Source organism: Danio rerio, chromosome 20 (assembly GCF_052040795.2).
Source record: "Danio rerio strain M-AB ecotype USA chromosome 20, GRCz13ab, whole genome shotgun sequence".
In the NCBI taxonomy this organism is placed as follows: Eukaryota; Metazoa; Chordata; class Actinopteri; order Cypriniformes; family Danionidae; genus Danio; species Danio rerio.
In genome coordinates, this window is record NC_141040.1 from 9,504,668 (window position 1) to 9,523,126 (window position 18,459).

The window sequence follows — 18,459 nt, forward strand, 5'->3', positions numbered from 1 at the left end:
CAACTACAGGACAAAATCCCTCATTGCTCTTGACTGAAGGACTTTTGTAGCTAAAGTTTTTTTCTTACAGTGAAGATGCTTAAAGCACAGTTTGTTTCATATTTTTATTCTATTGTTTTATTTCTCTTTCCTTTGCAGAGTGGACAATTACTGTATATATGCAGTTAAAGTCAGAATTATTAGCTCTCCTTAATATTAGCAATCCTTTTCCTCCCCAATTTCTGTTTAATGAAAAGATTTTTTTTCTACCTATTTCTGAACATAGTTTTAACCGCTCATTTCTAATAACTGATTTATTTTATTTTTGCTATGATGATAGTAAATAATATTTTACTAGATATTTTTTAAAATACAGGCATTCAGATTCAAAGTGTGATCCAAGGGCTTAATTAAGGTAATTAGGCAAGTCATTGTATAACAGTAGTTTCCTCTGAAGATAGTATATTGCTTAAAGGGCTAATAATATTGACCTTAAAATGGGTTTCAAAATAGTTTAACTTCCTTTTATTCTAGGTAAAATAAAATAAATAAGCCTTTATAGAAGAAAAAATATTAGAGGAAATACTGTTAAAATTCCTTGCTTTGTTAAACATAATTTGGAAAATATTTAATTGAAAAAAAATTCTCAGGAGCGCTAATAATTTTGACTTCAACTGATAATCGTTTTGAAAAATCGTGATTACAATTATGACCAAAATAATCGTGAGTATGATTTTTCCCCAAATCGAGCAGCCCTATAGCAAACTAATGGAAACAAGGGGTATGGTTAAAAATAAGTCATCGAATCCTTGAAACTGACATCAACAGAGAAGGTCCGCCACTCTGAGAAGGACCTGTATTGATTAAAGAGTACCAAAACAAACTTATTTTTTGAGCGGATTAACTTCACGGACTAAATGTAAGAGTAAACTTTAAGAATAACAACATGAGCTACCAAAATAAACATTGTAAGTTTTAATTTCTCACAGACTTTAAGAAGCAGGTTATAGAATTTTACTAAAGAATTCAACATACATTTGCAACATATCGCAACAACAGCGCAAATGGCACTCGCAAAAGAAATTTGAGGCATCAAAAAGCAAACACACTGTAAAAAAAAACCCTAATTCTTAAGAAAATATCTCTAAATTTTCTCTGACATTTTTGTTTTTATACAGGGAAATTACAGTATTATTTTTACAGCATTTTTTCTGTTATTTGAAATTATATTCAAAGTCCATGAAAAAATTACAAACAATATCTTTAAATGAACAGCTTGACTGTGATTTTATGTACTATATTATTAATGACAAATTACAGTAATTTACGTTTTATACAATAAAATTGGCATATTATTTAGTGTTTTTTCCTGTTTTTTTTAAGTACATTTAAAATAATTTAAAATTAAATTAATAAATTGTAATTGCTTGCTCTATAAAAAAAAATTAAAAAGCGTAAAAAATTTTTTAAAAAAGTTGAAATGACTGGCAGCTACGGCTGCCAAACAAAAACCATAAAATTACAGAAAAATTTCTTTGTTGAAATAAAGTGCAAAAAATAATAAATCTACAAAAATTTTCATTTAAATGTTTACAGAAAAACAGTTATTTTACAGACTTTTCCTAGATTATTACGATCAAATCCGCTCACATGCACCAGTCCAGATTCCGCTGAACGAGCGAGCACACACACACACGCACACAGTCGGAGGATCATTATGAACTGATTGCATGGACTTTAAAAGCAGCACAGATGAACGCACCAATTGCAAAGTCTTGTTATACTGCTACTGTGAACATTATGATGTGTTTCTCTTTTTTTGCCTTGCTTTGTTTGTTAATTGTTTACGTTGTTTGCTGCCGGGACTGACCATTTGCCTGTTATTTGACCATGACTCTGTATTCCTTGCACACATTTGTTTCCCCCTGTGTTGACGGTTGCTTGACCATTTCTGTGTAATAAACCTGCATTTGGATCTACACTTTGTCAGTGTCCCCTTCACGTTACAGTTCCATTTCATTTAAGATTTGTAACTGATCCATATAACTTAAACCTCTACATGTTTTACATAAATACTATTCAATAAAATGTATTGACTGTAATTTTAAAGCTGTGAGAATTGTAATCAATTGTCTCTCGTTTGATGTTTTTTTCCAGACTTTTTTGATCCAAAATAAAACTGTTAAATTACAATCATGAGCATGTCTTGGCATTTTATTAAAGGTGTTTACTCGTAATGATTTAGAGAAAAATCTTTTAAATAACATTGCTTTCTCTTGAACTTTTCATGCAGTCACTTTATTGATGGTGTTCGATCAGAATAATCTAGGAAAAGTCTGTAAAATAACAGTGTTTCTTTGTAAAACTCTTAGTGTGTAACGTTATTGAACGGATTTGATCATAATAATCTAGGAAAAGTCTGTAAAATAACAGTGTTTCTTTGTAAAACTCTTAGTGTGTAACTTTATTGAACGGATTTGATCATAATAATCTAGGAAAAGTCTGTAAAATAACAGTGTTTCTTTGTAAAAGTCTTAGTGTGTAACTTTATTGAACGGATTTGATCATAATAATCTAGGAAAAGTCTGTAAAATAACAGTGTTTCTTTGTAAAACTCTTAGTGTGTAACTATTAAACGGATTTGATCATAATAATCTAGGAAAAGTCTGTAAAATAACAATGTTTCTTTGTAAAACTCTTAGTGTGTAACTATTAAACGGATTTGATCATAATAATCTAGGAAAAGTCTGTAAAATAACAATGTTTCTTTGTAAAACTCTTAGTGTGTAACTTTATTGAACGGATTTGATCATAATAATCTAGGAAAAGTCTGTAAAATAACAGTGTTTCTTTGTAAAACTCTTAGTGTGTAACTATTAAACGGATTTGATCATAATAATCTAGGAAAAGTCTGTAAAATAACAGTGTTTCTTTGTAAAACTCTTAGTGTGTAACTATTAAACGGATTTGATCATAATAATCTAGGAAAAGTCTGTAAAATAACAGTGTTTCTTTGTAAAACTCTTAGTGTGTAACTTTATTGAACGGATTTGATCATAATAATCTAGGAAAAGTCTGTAAAATAACAGTGTTTCTTTGTAAAACTCTTAGTGTGTAACTATTAAACGGATTTGATCATAATAATCTAGGAAAAGTCTGTAAAATAACAGTGTTTCTTTGCAAAACTCTTAGTGTGTAACTTTATTGAACGGATTTGATTGTAATAATTAAGGAAAAGTCTGTAAAATAACAGTCTTTTTCTGTAAACATTTTATTGAAAATATCTGTAGATTTATTATTTGTTGCACTTTATTTCAACAAAGAAATTTTACCGTAATTTTATGTTTTTTTTTTTTGGCAGCCATAGCTGCCAGTCATTCAACCTTTTTTTTAAAAGATTTTTTTTTTTTTTTTTTAAATGCACAACAGCCTCTGGTGGATTTGTGAAACAAAAACTACCGTATAAAAACTTACCTTCTGGGACATATTTGCCGCTCTCCAGAAATGTATATAGCTGTACGTTTTCAGAATGAGCCTGGGTTGGAAGCATTTGTACTTATTTTTAACAGTGAAATGACATTTAAAGTTTCCAAACTGACCATAATGTACAAACATAACACATTGGCTTCATGATTTTTACACATTGGCCCATGCCATATCGAATAAGCTTGAGCGTATTATACTACGCTAAATCACCTGCATCCTGTCTGGTGTTAAATTAACAGGACTGCTGGAACGGCCCCTGGTCACTGCTGCACACTAAATCTGAATGAGAATGTGAATTCCTCTGACATAATCTGACTCTTGCATTATTCATGGAGTGGCAGAAAGACAGACCGAGTAGGAAAGAAAGCTGTGGCACGCAGTGGATCTGCGAAACCCGAGTGCCTCCCCATCCCTTTCATCAACAGATGAGCCCACCTGTTTCCCTCCTCAACCTCTCTCTCGCTCTCACACCATCTCCCTCTCTCTCTTTCTCACCCTCGGTCGTTCTCTCCACTCTGTTGTCTGTTTTCACATCCTGTGGATCTTTTCGATGAGTGAGTTTCTTTCGTGGAGGAGAGAAAGAAGAAGAGGGGGCGGCGTGTATGATGTTGTGTATCTGCATTCTGGCTGCGACTGTGCTTTCCATTCGCACTTAATCTGTCAAGATTTCTCCCCTCCTCGCACATGAGAACGATGCAGAAGTGTACTGGCACTGTTGGGTAGAGAGAGAGAGAGAGAGGGAGAGGGAGAGAGAGAGAGAGCTGTATGTGCTTCAGACTGCGCAGTGATGTCTTGGCAGCTTCAGGAACCAGGCGCATGTTCGTTTCAGTAATCTCCTCTTCTTCCTTTTCTAGGCTTCGGACGAGGAGATGCAGACCATAAGGTAAGGAGCTTTCTTCGTTTTCTGTCCCTCCACCCCTGTCTCTTTTTGCCGTCAATTCGTGATGCTCTTTAAAGCGGGACTGCAGCAGGAAAAACCCTCGTGATGATGTAGGAAGCAGGAGTTGCCCGCGTTCTCCAACACAATTAGGGGGGTTTATATGAGCTCCTGCTTCTCCAAGAAGGGTCAGTTGTTTTGATTGCGAAAGTGTAATAGTTAAAATGTGTGTTCTAGATTATATGCAAACTGATACATATTGAGTGTTTTCCCATTGAAGACCTGTAGATAAGCCTGATAATCCCCAAAGTGAATGCCACCTTTCTATTGGCTGAGCATGTGTTGTCATCAGATCGTTTTTTTTTTTTTTTTTTTTCCGCCTTATGGCAAAATCCGAGATGGGGCTTTGGAAATTATTTATGAATGTGCTAAGTGTTCACTGCCGCTGCTGTAGATTATATTATAGAACCCATGTGGGGGGAAAAAAAGGTATGACTCAAGCTCTGTGCGGGAGGCTGGACGGATTTATTGGGGGTTTCCCCTCCTTCACATGCATTATTAATAGATTACAGGGCAAAACAGAAAGGTTTCAGGTCATGTTGATGGATTTCAGGCTGCCTTGACTTTATGTTGCTGAGAGAAATTATGGATAAATGTGTTTTCAAGGACTCTGTGTTAAAGAGGACTTTTATAGTGGATTTTTGTGACTGACTGAAACAGTGGAACATTTATTACCTATAATATTTTCTGTTCAAACATGCGTGTCTAGTCTATTTATGATTAAAAACAAATAGACATAATATCTGTTATTGACTTAATCATACATGTGTAATAGGGATGTCCCAAGCGGGTTTTTTGCCCTTGTGTCATTTGATTTAGAGTATCTACCGATTCTGAAACCCGGTCCGATACCTCAATAATACATGAAGAGAGAATAAAGAAGAGCAAGGAAACAAATGCAGGATGTTTCTTATGTTTTAATTTGATTCACCATTTTTTAACATTCAACAACTCTGTTTGTTTGTTGAGTTAAATGTAGTCTTTTTCTTTCCACCTCTTGCAATCCCAAGTTTACAATGGCAATCTCAGTTTGCAATGGCAATGTTGTCGTCATCAACTTTTTAATACTTCCAGACTGCAGAGGTTTAACTCTACTGCATTATTTTACTGGGGATTTTTTCCGCTGTAAAATTCGTAAAATAACAAGCGTTAAAGACAGATATTTACTGTAAAAAAAAAACACATTAAATGACAGAAATGACCTTAAATATGAATTTCCGGTAAATTTCTGTAATTTTTTTAATGTCTGTTATTTTACAGTAAATTTCTGTAATTTAATGTCTGTTATTTTGTGGTAAATTTCAGTAATTTAATGTGTGTTATTTTATGGTAAATTTCTGTAGTTTAGTGTCTGTTATTTTACGGTAAGTTTCTGTAATTTAATGTCTGTTATGTTATGGTTACTTTCTGTAATTTAATGTCTGTTATTTTACGATAAACTTCTGTAATTTAATGACTGTTATTTTACGATAAACTTCTGTAATTTAATGTCTGTTATTTTACAGTAAATTTCTGTGATTTTACAACCATTACTTTATGGCAAATTTATGTAATTTAATGTCTATTATTTACAAAAAATTATGTAAATTAATGTCTGTTATTTTACTGTAAATTTCTGTACTTTAAGGTTTGGTATTTTATGGTAAATTTCTGTAATTTAACATCCATTATTATATGATTATTTCTGTAATTTCACAGGCGTTATTTTACAGTAAATTTCTGTAATTAACATTTGTTATTTTACGGTAAATTTCTTTAATTTTGCAACCATTATTTTACAGTAAATTTCTGTAATTGCACAACCGTTATTTAACTTTTTTCTGGCACCCCAGCTATCGGAAAAAAAAACTTAATCGGGAGGTAACGTCCACTTCTTATCAAGTCTTAAACTGCATGTTCTATCACGTGATCGCATCTGAATATCCCTAATGTGGAACTATATTAAATGCAGTATTTTGTGTGGAATCTACTATACAGAGATGTTTTGAAGTTAATATTGCGCCAAAAATAAATCTGTCATTTCAAGTGATTATATGTGAAGGGATTGGTGGATACCTTTTTAATAATAGTGCCATAGCTGCTGCCTTCCCAGCAAGCATTTTTTGTTTTAAAAAGATGTCTAATAAATGTCTAATAGACGTCTAAACACAATAGTTTTGGCTAAAACAAGGCTAAATTTGGGATGTCAGGGAAAATCTAATAGATGTCTAAGAATAGGCCAAGACTAGACTAGTCATCAAATAAACAGAAATTAATGACTACACATATAAAGTCTGTCTAATCTGTCTATTTGACGACTTGCAGATGTCTGTTAAATTTTCACCGACAGCCCAAGTTTAGCCTTGTTTTAGCCAAGCTGTCTATGTTTAGAAGTCTATAAGACATCTTTTAAACACAAAATTATTTGCTGGGTTGTGTGGTATAAGCATATGCAAACTACAGTCTGAATCGTTAGGTCAGCAGTGATACTGCAAAGGTGATGCGTGAGGTGCTGATGAACAAAATATGCAAACATAAGGTGAAACACCAATTATGCTTCCAATTTATTGCAAACTGCCAGCGTGGCCTTGACCTCTCGGTGCAGCAAATCTGATGTAACACGCTGAAATCACGTCTTCTTGGTGCTTTTCTCTTCTTCCGCACAGAAAAATGCACTTCGGGTGCATTCATGTTAATTTTATGGATTATATTTCAAAGGACAGGAAGCAGCTTTTGTGCAAGTAAACGCATTATTTTATTTGTTTAAAAATAAATTCAGAATAAGTGTAAAAGATAAGGATTTTCCATTATTAATTAAATGTGTTGGGGTAGTTCACCGAAAAATTTAAATTTTGTCATTGTTTACTCACTGTTCACTTGTTTAAAACCTCTTTCGAGATCCTTCCATCTGTTAAACACACAAAAAGATATTGTTTTTTGTCTTGAAATTTTTATTCTTGCAAATAGCATTTTACATTTTAGAACAACCCACTAAACAATCCCCAAATAAAACAATCAACATCTGCAAATGAATAAATAAATAAATAAAATAAACAAAATAATAATCAATAAAATAAATACAAATACAGAAAAAAATATATAATAACAAACCAGATACATACACACATATATATTCACACCTAAGGTTTTTAAGTGATTAAAGAATACAATAAATTGTTGCCATTTTTCAAAAAACTGTTTTCCTCTACCTCTGATAATGTATTTATTTTCTCAAGTTTTAAAAAGAAGACCAAATCTTTGAGCCACAATAAAATAGAGGGGGGTTGTGGGGAGGTCCAAGAAAACAGTATTCTGCGCCTAGCGAGAAGAGATGCAAAAGCCACAATGTCAGTGTGTCTCCGGTTTAAAGGTTGACACTGAGAGGGAACACCAAACGATCGCGATTAAAGGGCAAACAGCTAACTTGACCCCCAGAACATCAGAAACAATTTTAAAGAAAGTAATCCAATAATTTTGCAATTTGAACAAAACAAATGACTAAGGTTACATGGTGAAAGTTTACATTTATCGCACATATCTGAAATATTGAGATACATTTTGGAAAGTTTGGCTTTTGAGAGATGAGCTCTGGTGAGATGAGTCTAGCGCATGAAGTGGAGGCGCACATTGTCCAATACTGCACTCCAGTAGTCATCTTCAAACTCTAAGTCAAGTTCCTCTTCCCAGGCCTTGATAGTTTTAATGTTATGAGAATTATCCTTTGACAAAATAATTGCAAATATTTTAGAAATGATCCCTCTCTTAAGAGCATTTAGTTTAAATACCTCTCTTCCCATGGAGACTTTGTAGGCAGGGAGGGAAACTCAGAGAACAGAGAGGAAGCACAATGTCTAATCTGAAAATAACGAAATAAGTAGAAGGGGTGCAGATTAAATAATGATGATAATTCAGAGAAATTTACAAACACATTGTTAATATAAAGATCTTCAAAGCATTTCAGACCTTTCTTTTCCCAAAAAGAGAATACAGAATCTAAGAAAGGAGGAAGAAAAAGATCAGTATCATGTATAGGAGCCATAGTCGATGCAGAGGTACATTTAAAGTGACACCGAAGTTGACAAAAAGATATTTTGAAATATTTTGACTTCCATTATATTATTTAGTCTTTTTATGACAGTGGTTACTGTTTTCAGCATTCTTCAAAATATCATCTTTCGTGTTCAACCGAAGGAAGAATAAAACCACATGAGGGAGAACAAACGATGAGGTAGTTTAAAATTTTTGGGTGAACTTGTCCCTTTAAGTAAAACTAAAAAAAAATATATATATATTCATCAACAAATGTAGCCCTGAAATTCACATTATCACAACACATATAGATGTTCACTGTGGTTATTTTGCAATTATGGTTCTCATTAGATTCTCATTAGTGTTTTAAAGCCATTAAATTCATCCAGTCTGGTCACAATCTTTCTTTAATATAAATTAGTGCTGGTAAAATGTATTCTTTGATTATCTTTCTTCTTTTTTGTTGTTGTTGATTTGAGTGTAAAATAATTTATAAAAATAAAGAATTTAATGTCATCAATTTCAAATTAGATAATATTGTAGTTGTGCAATATGACTAATATTAATACTATATGAATAATGGTTGCTGACACCATTTAAAAGTATTAATGCAGCAAAAAATGACTTCTGTTTATCCAAACGCACAGCTGGTCTGCAAAATATCCCCAGACTGTTTGTTTCAGCCATTTTTTTTTTTTTTTGTGTGTGTATTTCCTTCAATAGTTGAACCATATCTGCAATGACGAGGCTGAAAACAGTCCATGTTTCAACCTTGGTCTCTGATGTTCTGTCTGTTCTGAATAATCGTTTATTAACATGTTTCCAATCAATCGACGTTGCTTTTTTTAACGCATATGCGATGTGTTTTTTAACACATATTGCTGTTGTAATCCTGCAAAAGCCTGCATGTTCAGAAATGTCTACATGCCGTTCAACCTAAGATGAAGGCTCAGTATTTTAATACTAGCTGTTTTTTTACTGTGCCCTTGTCTTGTTACACTTGTTTAATCCTTTTATTATGTTAGATTTCTAGGAGCGATTGCAGAACAACATTTTAATTAAATATACAAAAATAAATAATCACATTATGAAAAAAAAACAAAAAATTAATAACAGTTATCTTTTCACATTAATGCTTCATACTCAAAAAAAAAAATTGCAAGAGCAAATTTATTTTAAAACTGTATTTAATAACTTTTTATTTATATATTTTTTACCTGTTACAGTATATGGATGTTATAAAAATGTGTATATTTTTTGGCAATAGACAACAATACTCTGTGGGTCAAAATTTTAAACTTTTATGCTAAAAATGTTTTAATATGCATTACATCTGAACAACTTTAAATCTAATTTTCACATTATTTTTAGATTTATTTATAGACTTTTATTTAGTAAATGTCCTACCGTAAATATATCAAAACCTCTTTTTTTAATTTTAGCAAAATCTTAAAAATATTTATTAAAGATCATGTTCCATGAAGATATTTAGTAAACGTCTTACCGTAAATCTATCAAAACCTCTTTTTTGAGTTTCATATTACTATTTGTTGATAAGTATTACAAACTGAATTAAATCGGTACAACTTTAAAGCAGATTTTCTAATTTTTATTTTATGCCAAAAATCATTAAAATATGTATTAAAGTTCATGATCCATGAAGATATTTAGTAAATATTTTAATGATTTTAACATTAAAGTCTATAAAATCTAAATTAATTAGAAAATCAGATTTAAAGTTGTTGCAATATAGTTCAATGCAAAAATCCTGCAGCAAACACCATTAAAATATTTATTAAAGATCATGTTCCATAAAGATATTTAGTAAATGTCCTACCGTAAGCATATTAAAACAATTTTTTTGAGTTTTATATTACTACTTTTTGATTAGTAAAATGCATTGAACTAAATCGGGACAACTTTAAAGCTGATTTTTTCATTATTTTAGACTTTTATACACTTTTATGCTTAAAAATCATTAAAGTATTTATTAAAGTTCATGATCCATGAAGATATTTAGTAAATATCCTATCGTAAATATATTAAAACATTTTTTTTTTAGTTTTATATAACTACTTTTTGATTGGTAATATGCATTAAATTAAATCTGAACATCTTTAAAGCTGGATTTCTCATTATTTTAGACTTTTATACCCTTTTAAACTAAATGTCATTAAAATATTTATACTCAATTCACCTATAGCACATGTCTTTCGACTGTGGGGGGAAACCGGAGCTCCAAACAAACATGGGGAGAACATGCAAACTCCACACAGAAAAGCCAGCAGACCTAGTCAGGGCTCAAACAAGCAACTTTCTTGCTGTAAGGCGACAGTGCTAACCACTAAGCCACCGATTAGCCCCGTATTGCCTTTTTGTTACTATATTAATTAAAGTTATTTTTGAAGTGTGATGTGAAACGCTGTATGACCCAGACATGTTATTTGAGAGATGCTGATATGGCCTGTCAAGCATTATTAGCTTTGAAAGCTTCAAGCAGCAGGCGATAGGCATTGATAAAAGCCTTAACTCAACCGAAACCTTCCTCCGGGATGCAGCAATCCATTGTCATTTGGTGCCATGACAAGATCTTGTCCCAGCAAACTTTCTATCCTAGTTTTCAAGCAATCTTCCAACAAAAAAAAAAATAAAAAATTAATCTAAATCCTGCAGCAAAAAAAAAAAAAAAAAACTCCCGGTTGATTTGTAGGGCATCATGACACATTTTAACATGGCCCTCAGGGCAACGTGTTGCTGCTGCTTCCTGGAATCCCATTCCAGCCATCAGATTTCTGTAGCTCATCCTCAATTCTGCCCGGATCGACTGTCCCGATTCTTCTCCCTTTTCGTTTATCTGCCATCTGCAGGCCGCATAATCCACTTAAGCCATAATTATTCCCCGCTGTTTGCAAGTGGGTGGCTGGTGGAAGGAGGGATGATGTGAGATTGAAAGTGAGAGATCCAGGGTGAGAGACATCGAGAAAGTAACAACAAATCAAGTCTGCGCAGATAAATGACCGTATTGTTCTGCTGTGCACTTAACTCCGTGCACGACGTATTGTTATGCATTTTAGATTACGACATAATATTTACTGAGAAAATTGAAAAAGTAAAATGCAGGGCAGGACTTGATTGCATCCACTGGGAATTGAGCGCAAAAAGTGGGCGTTTTGTGCCAGAAAGGAGCCAGACCTGAATGTATTTGTGGAGGAGTGTTTCCGTTTTGACTTTTGAGGAGGCTTCACCGCCAGGAATGTGGAGACTGAAGGTTGTATTGTGCAAAACAGAGTAAAATAATACGCAATCGGGTATTTACCCTTATGTACTGTAGCACTCACTGACGGTTGATGTTAAACAGTTGCCTCTGTATTTCATTTCTGCCCAATAAAAGAGCGCTTCAGAGGTATAGTGTGCAATATTTATCGTCTAAAATAATGTTTTCTAAAAATGTAATTGTTGTTTTTAAGAATGCGTCTGCTGACATTTGAATGCTGCACAGCACTCGCTTTGAAAAAAAAAAATAATAATAACAAAATGCTTCTTGAAAATCCAAAAACACAGATTGTGTGATGAAAATGGGTATATTGACCCTATAAATAAAGCATTGTTTATTTATACATAAATATTTATCAATATATTACACTCTCAAAAATAAAGGTATAAGAGCTGTCACTGGGTTAAGACCTTTTCAAAAGGTACATATTTGAATCTGAAGAGTCTATATTGGTACATCAAAGGTACATTTTAGGTGCATTTTTATGTAATGATATGTACCTTTGAGGTACCACTAAGGAGTTTTAGGTACAAATTTGTACCTTTTGAAAAGGTACACTGAAAAAAAGTGTTGCATGCAAAACTGTTGCAAACAATTTATTTGTGTTGAATTTAAACAAACAAATTAAAAGTAATAATGTTCAACTTAATTTGTTTGTTTAAATTCAGCCCAAATATTTTTTTTGCAACAGTTAACGTAAAAAAATTGAGTAAATCCAAGGAATCATCTTTGAATCATTTTTTTCAGTGTACTGCCCCAGTGACAGCTCTTGTACCTTTATTTCTGAGAGTGTACTGTATTTTTATTGATACTACACTCTCAGAAAAAATGGTACAATGATGTACCAAAGAAGGTACAAACCCTTGTCACTGGGGCAGAACCTTTTTATGGAACTGAATTGTATCTTTTGAAAAATAAACAAATTTGTACCGTTGCAGTTTGTACCTTTAAGGACATGATTTGTACCATGGGAAACCAAAACGTACCTTTTTTTTTTTAAAAAACCTGCAGAGACAATATTGTTTGCTCATCAAAGGTACAAATCTGAATTTACCACCATAGTGACAAGACACTTTGTACCTTATCAGTCAAAAATTCTTAGCAAACCTTTATTTCAAATGCCTTAAATGTTTAGATTACAATACATATAGTTGTATGTTTTACCAGTTGTTTTGTATTATTGTTTTATAGAACCTAATAATTAGTGTTTATAAGTTTCATTAAAAATATGCTTTTAAATGATGATTTTTCTTTAAATATGGAAATTATTCATAAAATCACTTTGCCTTTCCATAAATATTTAATTTCAGAAATACTGTAATAAAGAAGGAGTTGTTAAACACTTTTGTATCTTTTATAGGAACAATTGAGTACCTTCATTTTAAATGTACCAAAACAGTATCAAAAAGAGGTCTTTTCTGTACCAAATAAGGTACAATTTTTACAAAAGGTACAAAACTGTTCCTCAGTGAACATTATTTGTACCATCATGTACCTTTTCTTCCGAGAGTGTAGGATGTAAGTCAGTGGTTCCCAAAGTGGGGGTCACAGAATAATGGCAGAGACTCACTTGGTGATTTCCAAAAGTCAAATAAATGTTATTAAACTATCACTATTACAATATTTTGAAGATAAAAATAGTCGTTTTTAATAGTAAAAAACAACAACATGAAAATAAAAAGCCATCAGCCTTTAAATTATTTTCTTCATGGGTTTACATTAGATTAACAACACAGCAATAATGTTAACTGTAGCAGATTTATTTTATAGCATCAGGTTAAACTTTCTGACACATTTATGGCAATCAAACATTAAAAATAAATGTAGGCCATGACTGAACATTTAGAATGATCTGAGTGGCGGTCTCCAAAATTAAACCTAATCCTAAATTTAACAATCGCACAGAGATCGCCTCTCGCGTCATTCGAATCACATGAAAGCATTTAGGCTTTTCTGTAAAATGTAATGATGATGAAAGAAGTTGTGGTAGGTTATTCAAGATGTGGTGGGTTTCTTAGGTTATTATAGGTTTTTTTTTCTGTCACTACTTGTGTAGCCTGCATTAATAGTTTAGCGCGCATTCAAACGCACTAAATTTATTTAGCTAATTTGTAGCTAAATCAATTTGTATGAATTCTTATGATCTAATTCATACAATTTAGTATGATTTGCTCATCACCCAATGACGGTGGGTTAGGGGTGGGGTTGGGAGCAGACATCCAAAGTTGGGAAGTCATTTCTGGGGGATACAGAGTTGATTTGCGGGAGGTAGCGAAAGAGTGGGTGGGGATGAGTTGCGATTGACGTACCTGAAGAGCGGTGGGGGTGAGTTGCGCTCGACGTACCTGAAGAGCTAGGAGGAATGGGGTGGAGAGAGGTGTGCAACGTATTCAAGGACTGAGCAGGAGATGCCCGATTTCCGGGAGATTATCATTCACTTATGGGCATCTGGGAGTCTCTATGCGTTTGCGGGACTTGGGATGTCTGTGGGTGCCACGCCTCCTTTTTAAAATCATACGTTTTGAACTGTACGAATTAGCCACTGAACGGACAAAACCTAAAATACTTACGTTTTCTCATGAGATCAGGCTGTGCATTCAGTGTAAGCTGCATGTTTAATCATTCAAGAGATCAGGATCTCAACACTCACGCAACATAAATTATGAATGATGGTTATTTGCATATATTTGCAAATAAATACTGGGAGAACAGTTTATAGTATAGATAAAACCACTGATGTTTATGGTAAAGATTAAAATCTCCATCATATGCATTTAACGACACTCAACAATTAAAGTTGTTGGCAGCAATTAAAATAGTTAACAAATAGGTGGCGAGAACCACCCATTAAAGATATGCCACTGAATAATTCTTCAAAAATGACACATCTAGCAATGAAACATGAAGTTTTATAAGTGAATAACTGAATCATTTATTGAAAATAAGACAAAAAATATGGGTTGTACAAATTATAACGTTAGATTTTTACATTTACATTAACAGCGGTAGTAACAGTTAATTTTTTTTACAGTTCTGAATATTTTACTATTTATATTTAGCTCATTATTTCTGAATAAAAAATAGTCAAATATTCAGTACTGTGAAAAATTCACTGTTACTTCTACTGTTGCTGATAACGCTAAATGTAGAAATCTAATGTTACAATTTGTACAATATATATATATATATATATATATATATATATATATATATATATATATATATATATATATATAAATTGTACAAATATATATATTTCATATATATATATATGAAATTCAGCTAATTATTTCTGGAGACGCGGTGGCAAAGTAGGTAGTGCTGTCGCCTCACAGCAAGAAGGTTGCTGGTTCGAGCTTCGGGTGGTTCAAAAGGTCCAGAATTTGTCCCGTACACAAACTTATTTATCTTATTTTGACTGCTATGACATAATAAATTGTGAAAATAACCATCGAAGAAGGCAAGCAGAATCCTCTTTTCGCTGTCCCTTCAGCGTGAACAAGAAAAGTTAAATGTGCTGGCCAGTTTGTGTTTGTCTAATACATGACAATAGGCTAGTTTTTTATTTAAAACTTAAACAGCATCCTTTTTTAAAATATTATATGATGTAATAAAGTTGGATTTGAAAAATAAGTATTATTCTTCTGTTCTTTTCTTTTAAATCTTTAGGAAATGTTTTGGTACATCAAAAGGTGTGGTTGATGACCATTCAACAAGCCAATCCGACAAAAAAATGGTGCTTAAAAATTATTTATACCTCATAATTAAATAGAAAATGAGGCTAATTGTTGCAAAATTGTCTATATTTTAAGAAAAAAGAACCACCCTTTTCACCAGGTTGGCTATGGGCCTGAAATATAACAACATTTGAGCACACACTCTTAAAGGAGTCATACAGTTTTGTCTTGTAACAAACAAATTTTCTGTCAGTTTTAGTACTCAAAGTGAGTCACAAAAGAGTCAAGCTTTAATAAATTGATTTTAACCAAGATGCTAATGGTCTAATCGGATATAAAGATTTATGCTAAGCTAAGCTAAAAGTGGCCAATCAGCTGAATGGATTTAGAAATGTTAAAACTCAACTGTTTAACTCTAGGGCACTTGTTAAATTTCCCCCCAAAAAAGTGGAGTCTTCCTTTAATACCAGTTGCTATTTGTTTTAAAGCAGCTGGTCCTTAAATACTAGCTCCAGCTCAGGACCAGTTTAAGCCATGCTTCAAATCATACCTAACCAGCATGTGCTGACTTTCTGATTTTTCAGCTAAATGCTAACAACGCATTAATACCAAACAGTGTCTCCCATGGTTTGACTGCTGTTCGGTTGATCCATAGGCTTCTATGTGTGTATGTAGTGGATCATGGGCTCTGTGACTCTGCAGATGTGTGTGTGTGCGTGTGTCTGAATGAGGGGTTTTCCTGAGGGATTATCTCTCTGCGTCAAGAGGCACAGAATACAAAGTGGAGATGAGATGAGAGTCGTTTCACACCTCTCTTTTTCTGTCATTCTCGTTCCTTTCTTCCGTCTCACTCCTGCCCCTCTAATCTTGCAGCTCCACTTGTCTTTCATTCCCTCCCTCGCGCCTCTGAAATGTCAGCTTCTCTTTCTGAAAGATCAAATGCGGCCAATGCAGCGGATGCAGCCCCCCGTGCTATAAGACGCATTGACTTGCGTGGCCTGCCGTGGGAGTGTGTTTGCCCCTCGTGATGTGGTAAATGTTCGTGGGTGAGGATTTAGGGAGATGTGTTATATTGACACCCTGTGGTGATTCAGACGGGAAAGAGAGAGAGAGAGAGAGAGAGAGAGAAAGAAGTGAGTGCGCGATGAGTCATAGGTGGGGGAAACCAAAGAGAAATGCATAATCAGTTGTCGCAAAAATCTCTCAATTCTCAGCTTGATGGACTGGATGGAAATAGACAACAGGGAGACTGGAAAAATTAGGTCTTTCATTGCAGGTAATTGTTTAAAAATATATATGAAAAGATGGGAACACCAAAGCTCCAAAAATATCAAATATATATTTCATATATTATTGCTAGTAGCTTAAGATTTATTTATTTTGTCTGACCTGTTAAACATGTTATTTATTAATATTAACAGTTTTTTTTTGGTGCTTATGAATATTGCATGTTACACGTTACAATGCTGTGTTAGCATTTTTAAGTAAATGTATTTGATATTTCTGGAGCTTTGGTATTGCCTCCTCTTCACATATATTTTTGTAATACTTTTTGTTTTACTGAGCACCTATTTAAAAGTAATATGCATGTTTTTGTTAAAATGAATGGTTCAAACAATGTATAAAAATAAAGCATTTAAGTAAATAATTACATACAGTTTAAGAAAATGTGTAGCATTTTCTATGAATAGGATGAAATTTGGTTTGCCATTTTAACTGTCCCACTAAGAAAATCTATTTTGGATTGCACATTCTAAACTCATTGGGCTCTATCATACACTGGAAGCAATAAGGCCTAGATGTGTTTGGTGCAATTTGTTGCTATTTTCATACCAGCACAACCCAAATTTTCACGTTTTGCACCACAATGTTTAAGTAGCAAATCTATTTGCGCCACTTTGTGGGCTCATGGGCGTGCTGGTCTAAAAAGGAGATGTGTAAAGGCTTATTGTTGGCGCGCTACTATTTTAAGGAACTAAAATAGACTGCACCATTGACCATCTAAAAGCTGATCTAAAGTCCAGCTCAGAGCGCGATAATTATTCACCTACAGTATGTGGGTCTTACACATTGCTTAATATACAGAGGATGTACAACAATACACAAAAATTAAGGGATTTAAATTTTATAAAAATTATTGAACATAAATATAAAAACCCCTGCCTCCATACCTTATCTCAGGGGGCTTTTTTAGTTTATTCATAACAATTTGCATTTCTATGTTATTATTATTAGCAGTAGTATTTATCATATGAATATTTATATTTGTTTTAATAAAAACTAGTTTAGATTTGTCCACCTGTCAGGTTTTGGAGATGCATCATCATATATAAGAATACTTGGATATAACTCTTAGATATAACAATTTTTTGAGCACACTATGTTATTATTGTTCATTTGTTCATTTGCTGTAAACTAAACTTAGAAATAATTTTCAAAAAAATCTTTGCGCTTAACAAACAAAATTAAATATGTAGTTTAATGGATGTCTTCAATGGAGTGCGTACAACACCGTTGCCTTATCCACAAAAGTAAAGGAGTAAAGAGTAAAAGTAAAGAGAAAGTAAAGAGGCAGAATTTAGGAGGCTCATTCTTTATCATCGTGCTGCAGATGGTTTGTTAAACTGTTTTTTCACTAATGAAATGTTCAGTTTTCCACTTACAAATTCAGCCATTTAAAAAGCAAATGCACGATGGCGCAAGTGACTATTAAAGGGAAACATAATCAAAATAAAACATTCTTGAATACTATACTAACTTTTTGAAATATGCTATAAAATATTTCAGATTCTCATTTAAAAATCTCATTGATTTTTGTTAAGCTACAATGCTGTGTGTGTAAACCATTATTTTCATTCATTTGTTTTCTTTTCGGCTTAGTCCCTTTATTAAACCGGGTTTCACAACAGCGGAATGAACCGTCAACTTATCCAGCATATGTTTTTACACAGCGGATGCCCTTCAGCAACCCATCTCTGGGAAACATCTATACACACTCATTAAAAGTCACACACTACAGACAATTTAGCCCAACCAATTCACCTGTACTCCATGTCTTTGGACTGTGGGGGAAACCGGAGCACTCTGAGAAAACCCAC

General features: G+C 33.2%; 1 protein-coding gene across 3 annotated transcripts in view; it reads left to right on the forward strand.

Moving 5' to 3' along the window:
• si:dkey-174m14.3 overlaps positions 1–18,459 on the forward strand; it is an 81,187-nt gene that overhangs the window by 16,061 nt on the left and 46,667 nt on the right. For 2 of the 3 annotated variants that reach the window (NM_001045010.2, XM_087297438.1), the window contains 1 exon segment: positions 4,247–4,348. In NM_001045010.2, the coding sequence (NP_001038475.1) occupies positions 4,335–4,348 (14 nt within the window). In that variant the 5' untranslated portion in view covers positions 4,247–4,334. 3 annotated transcript variants of the gene reach the window in all.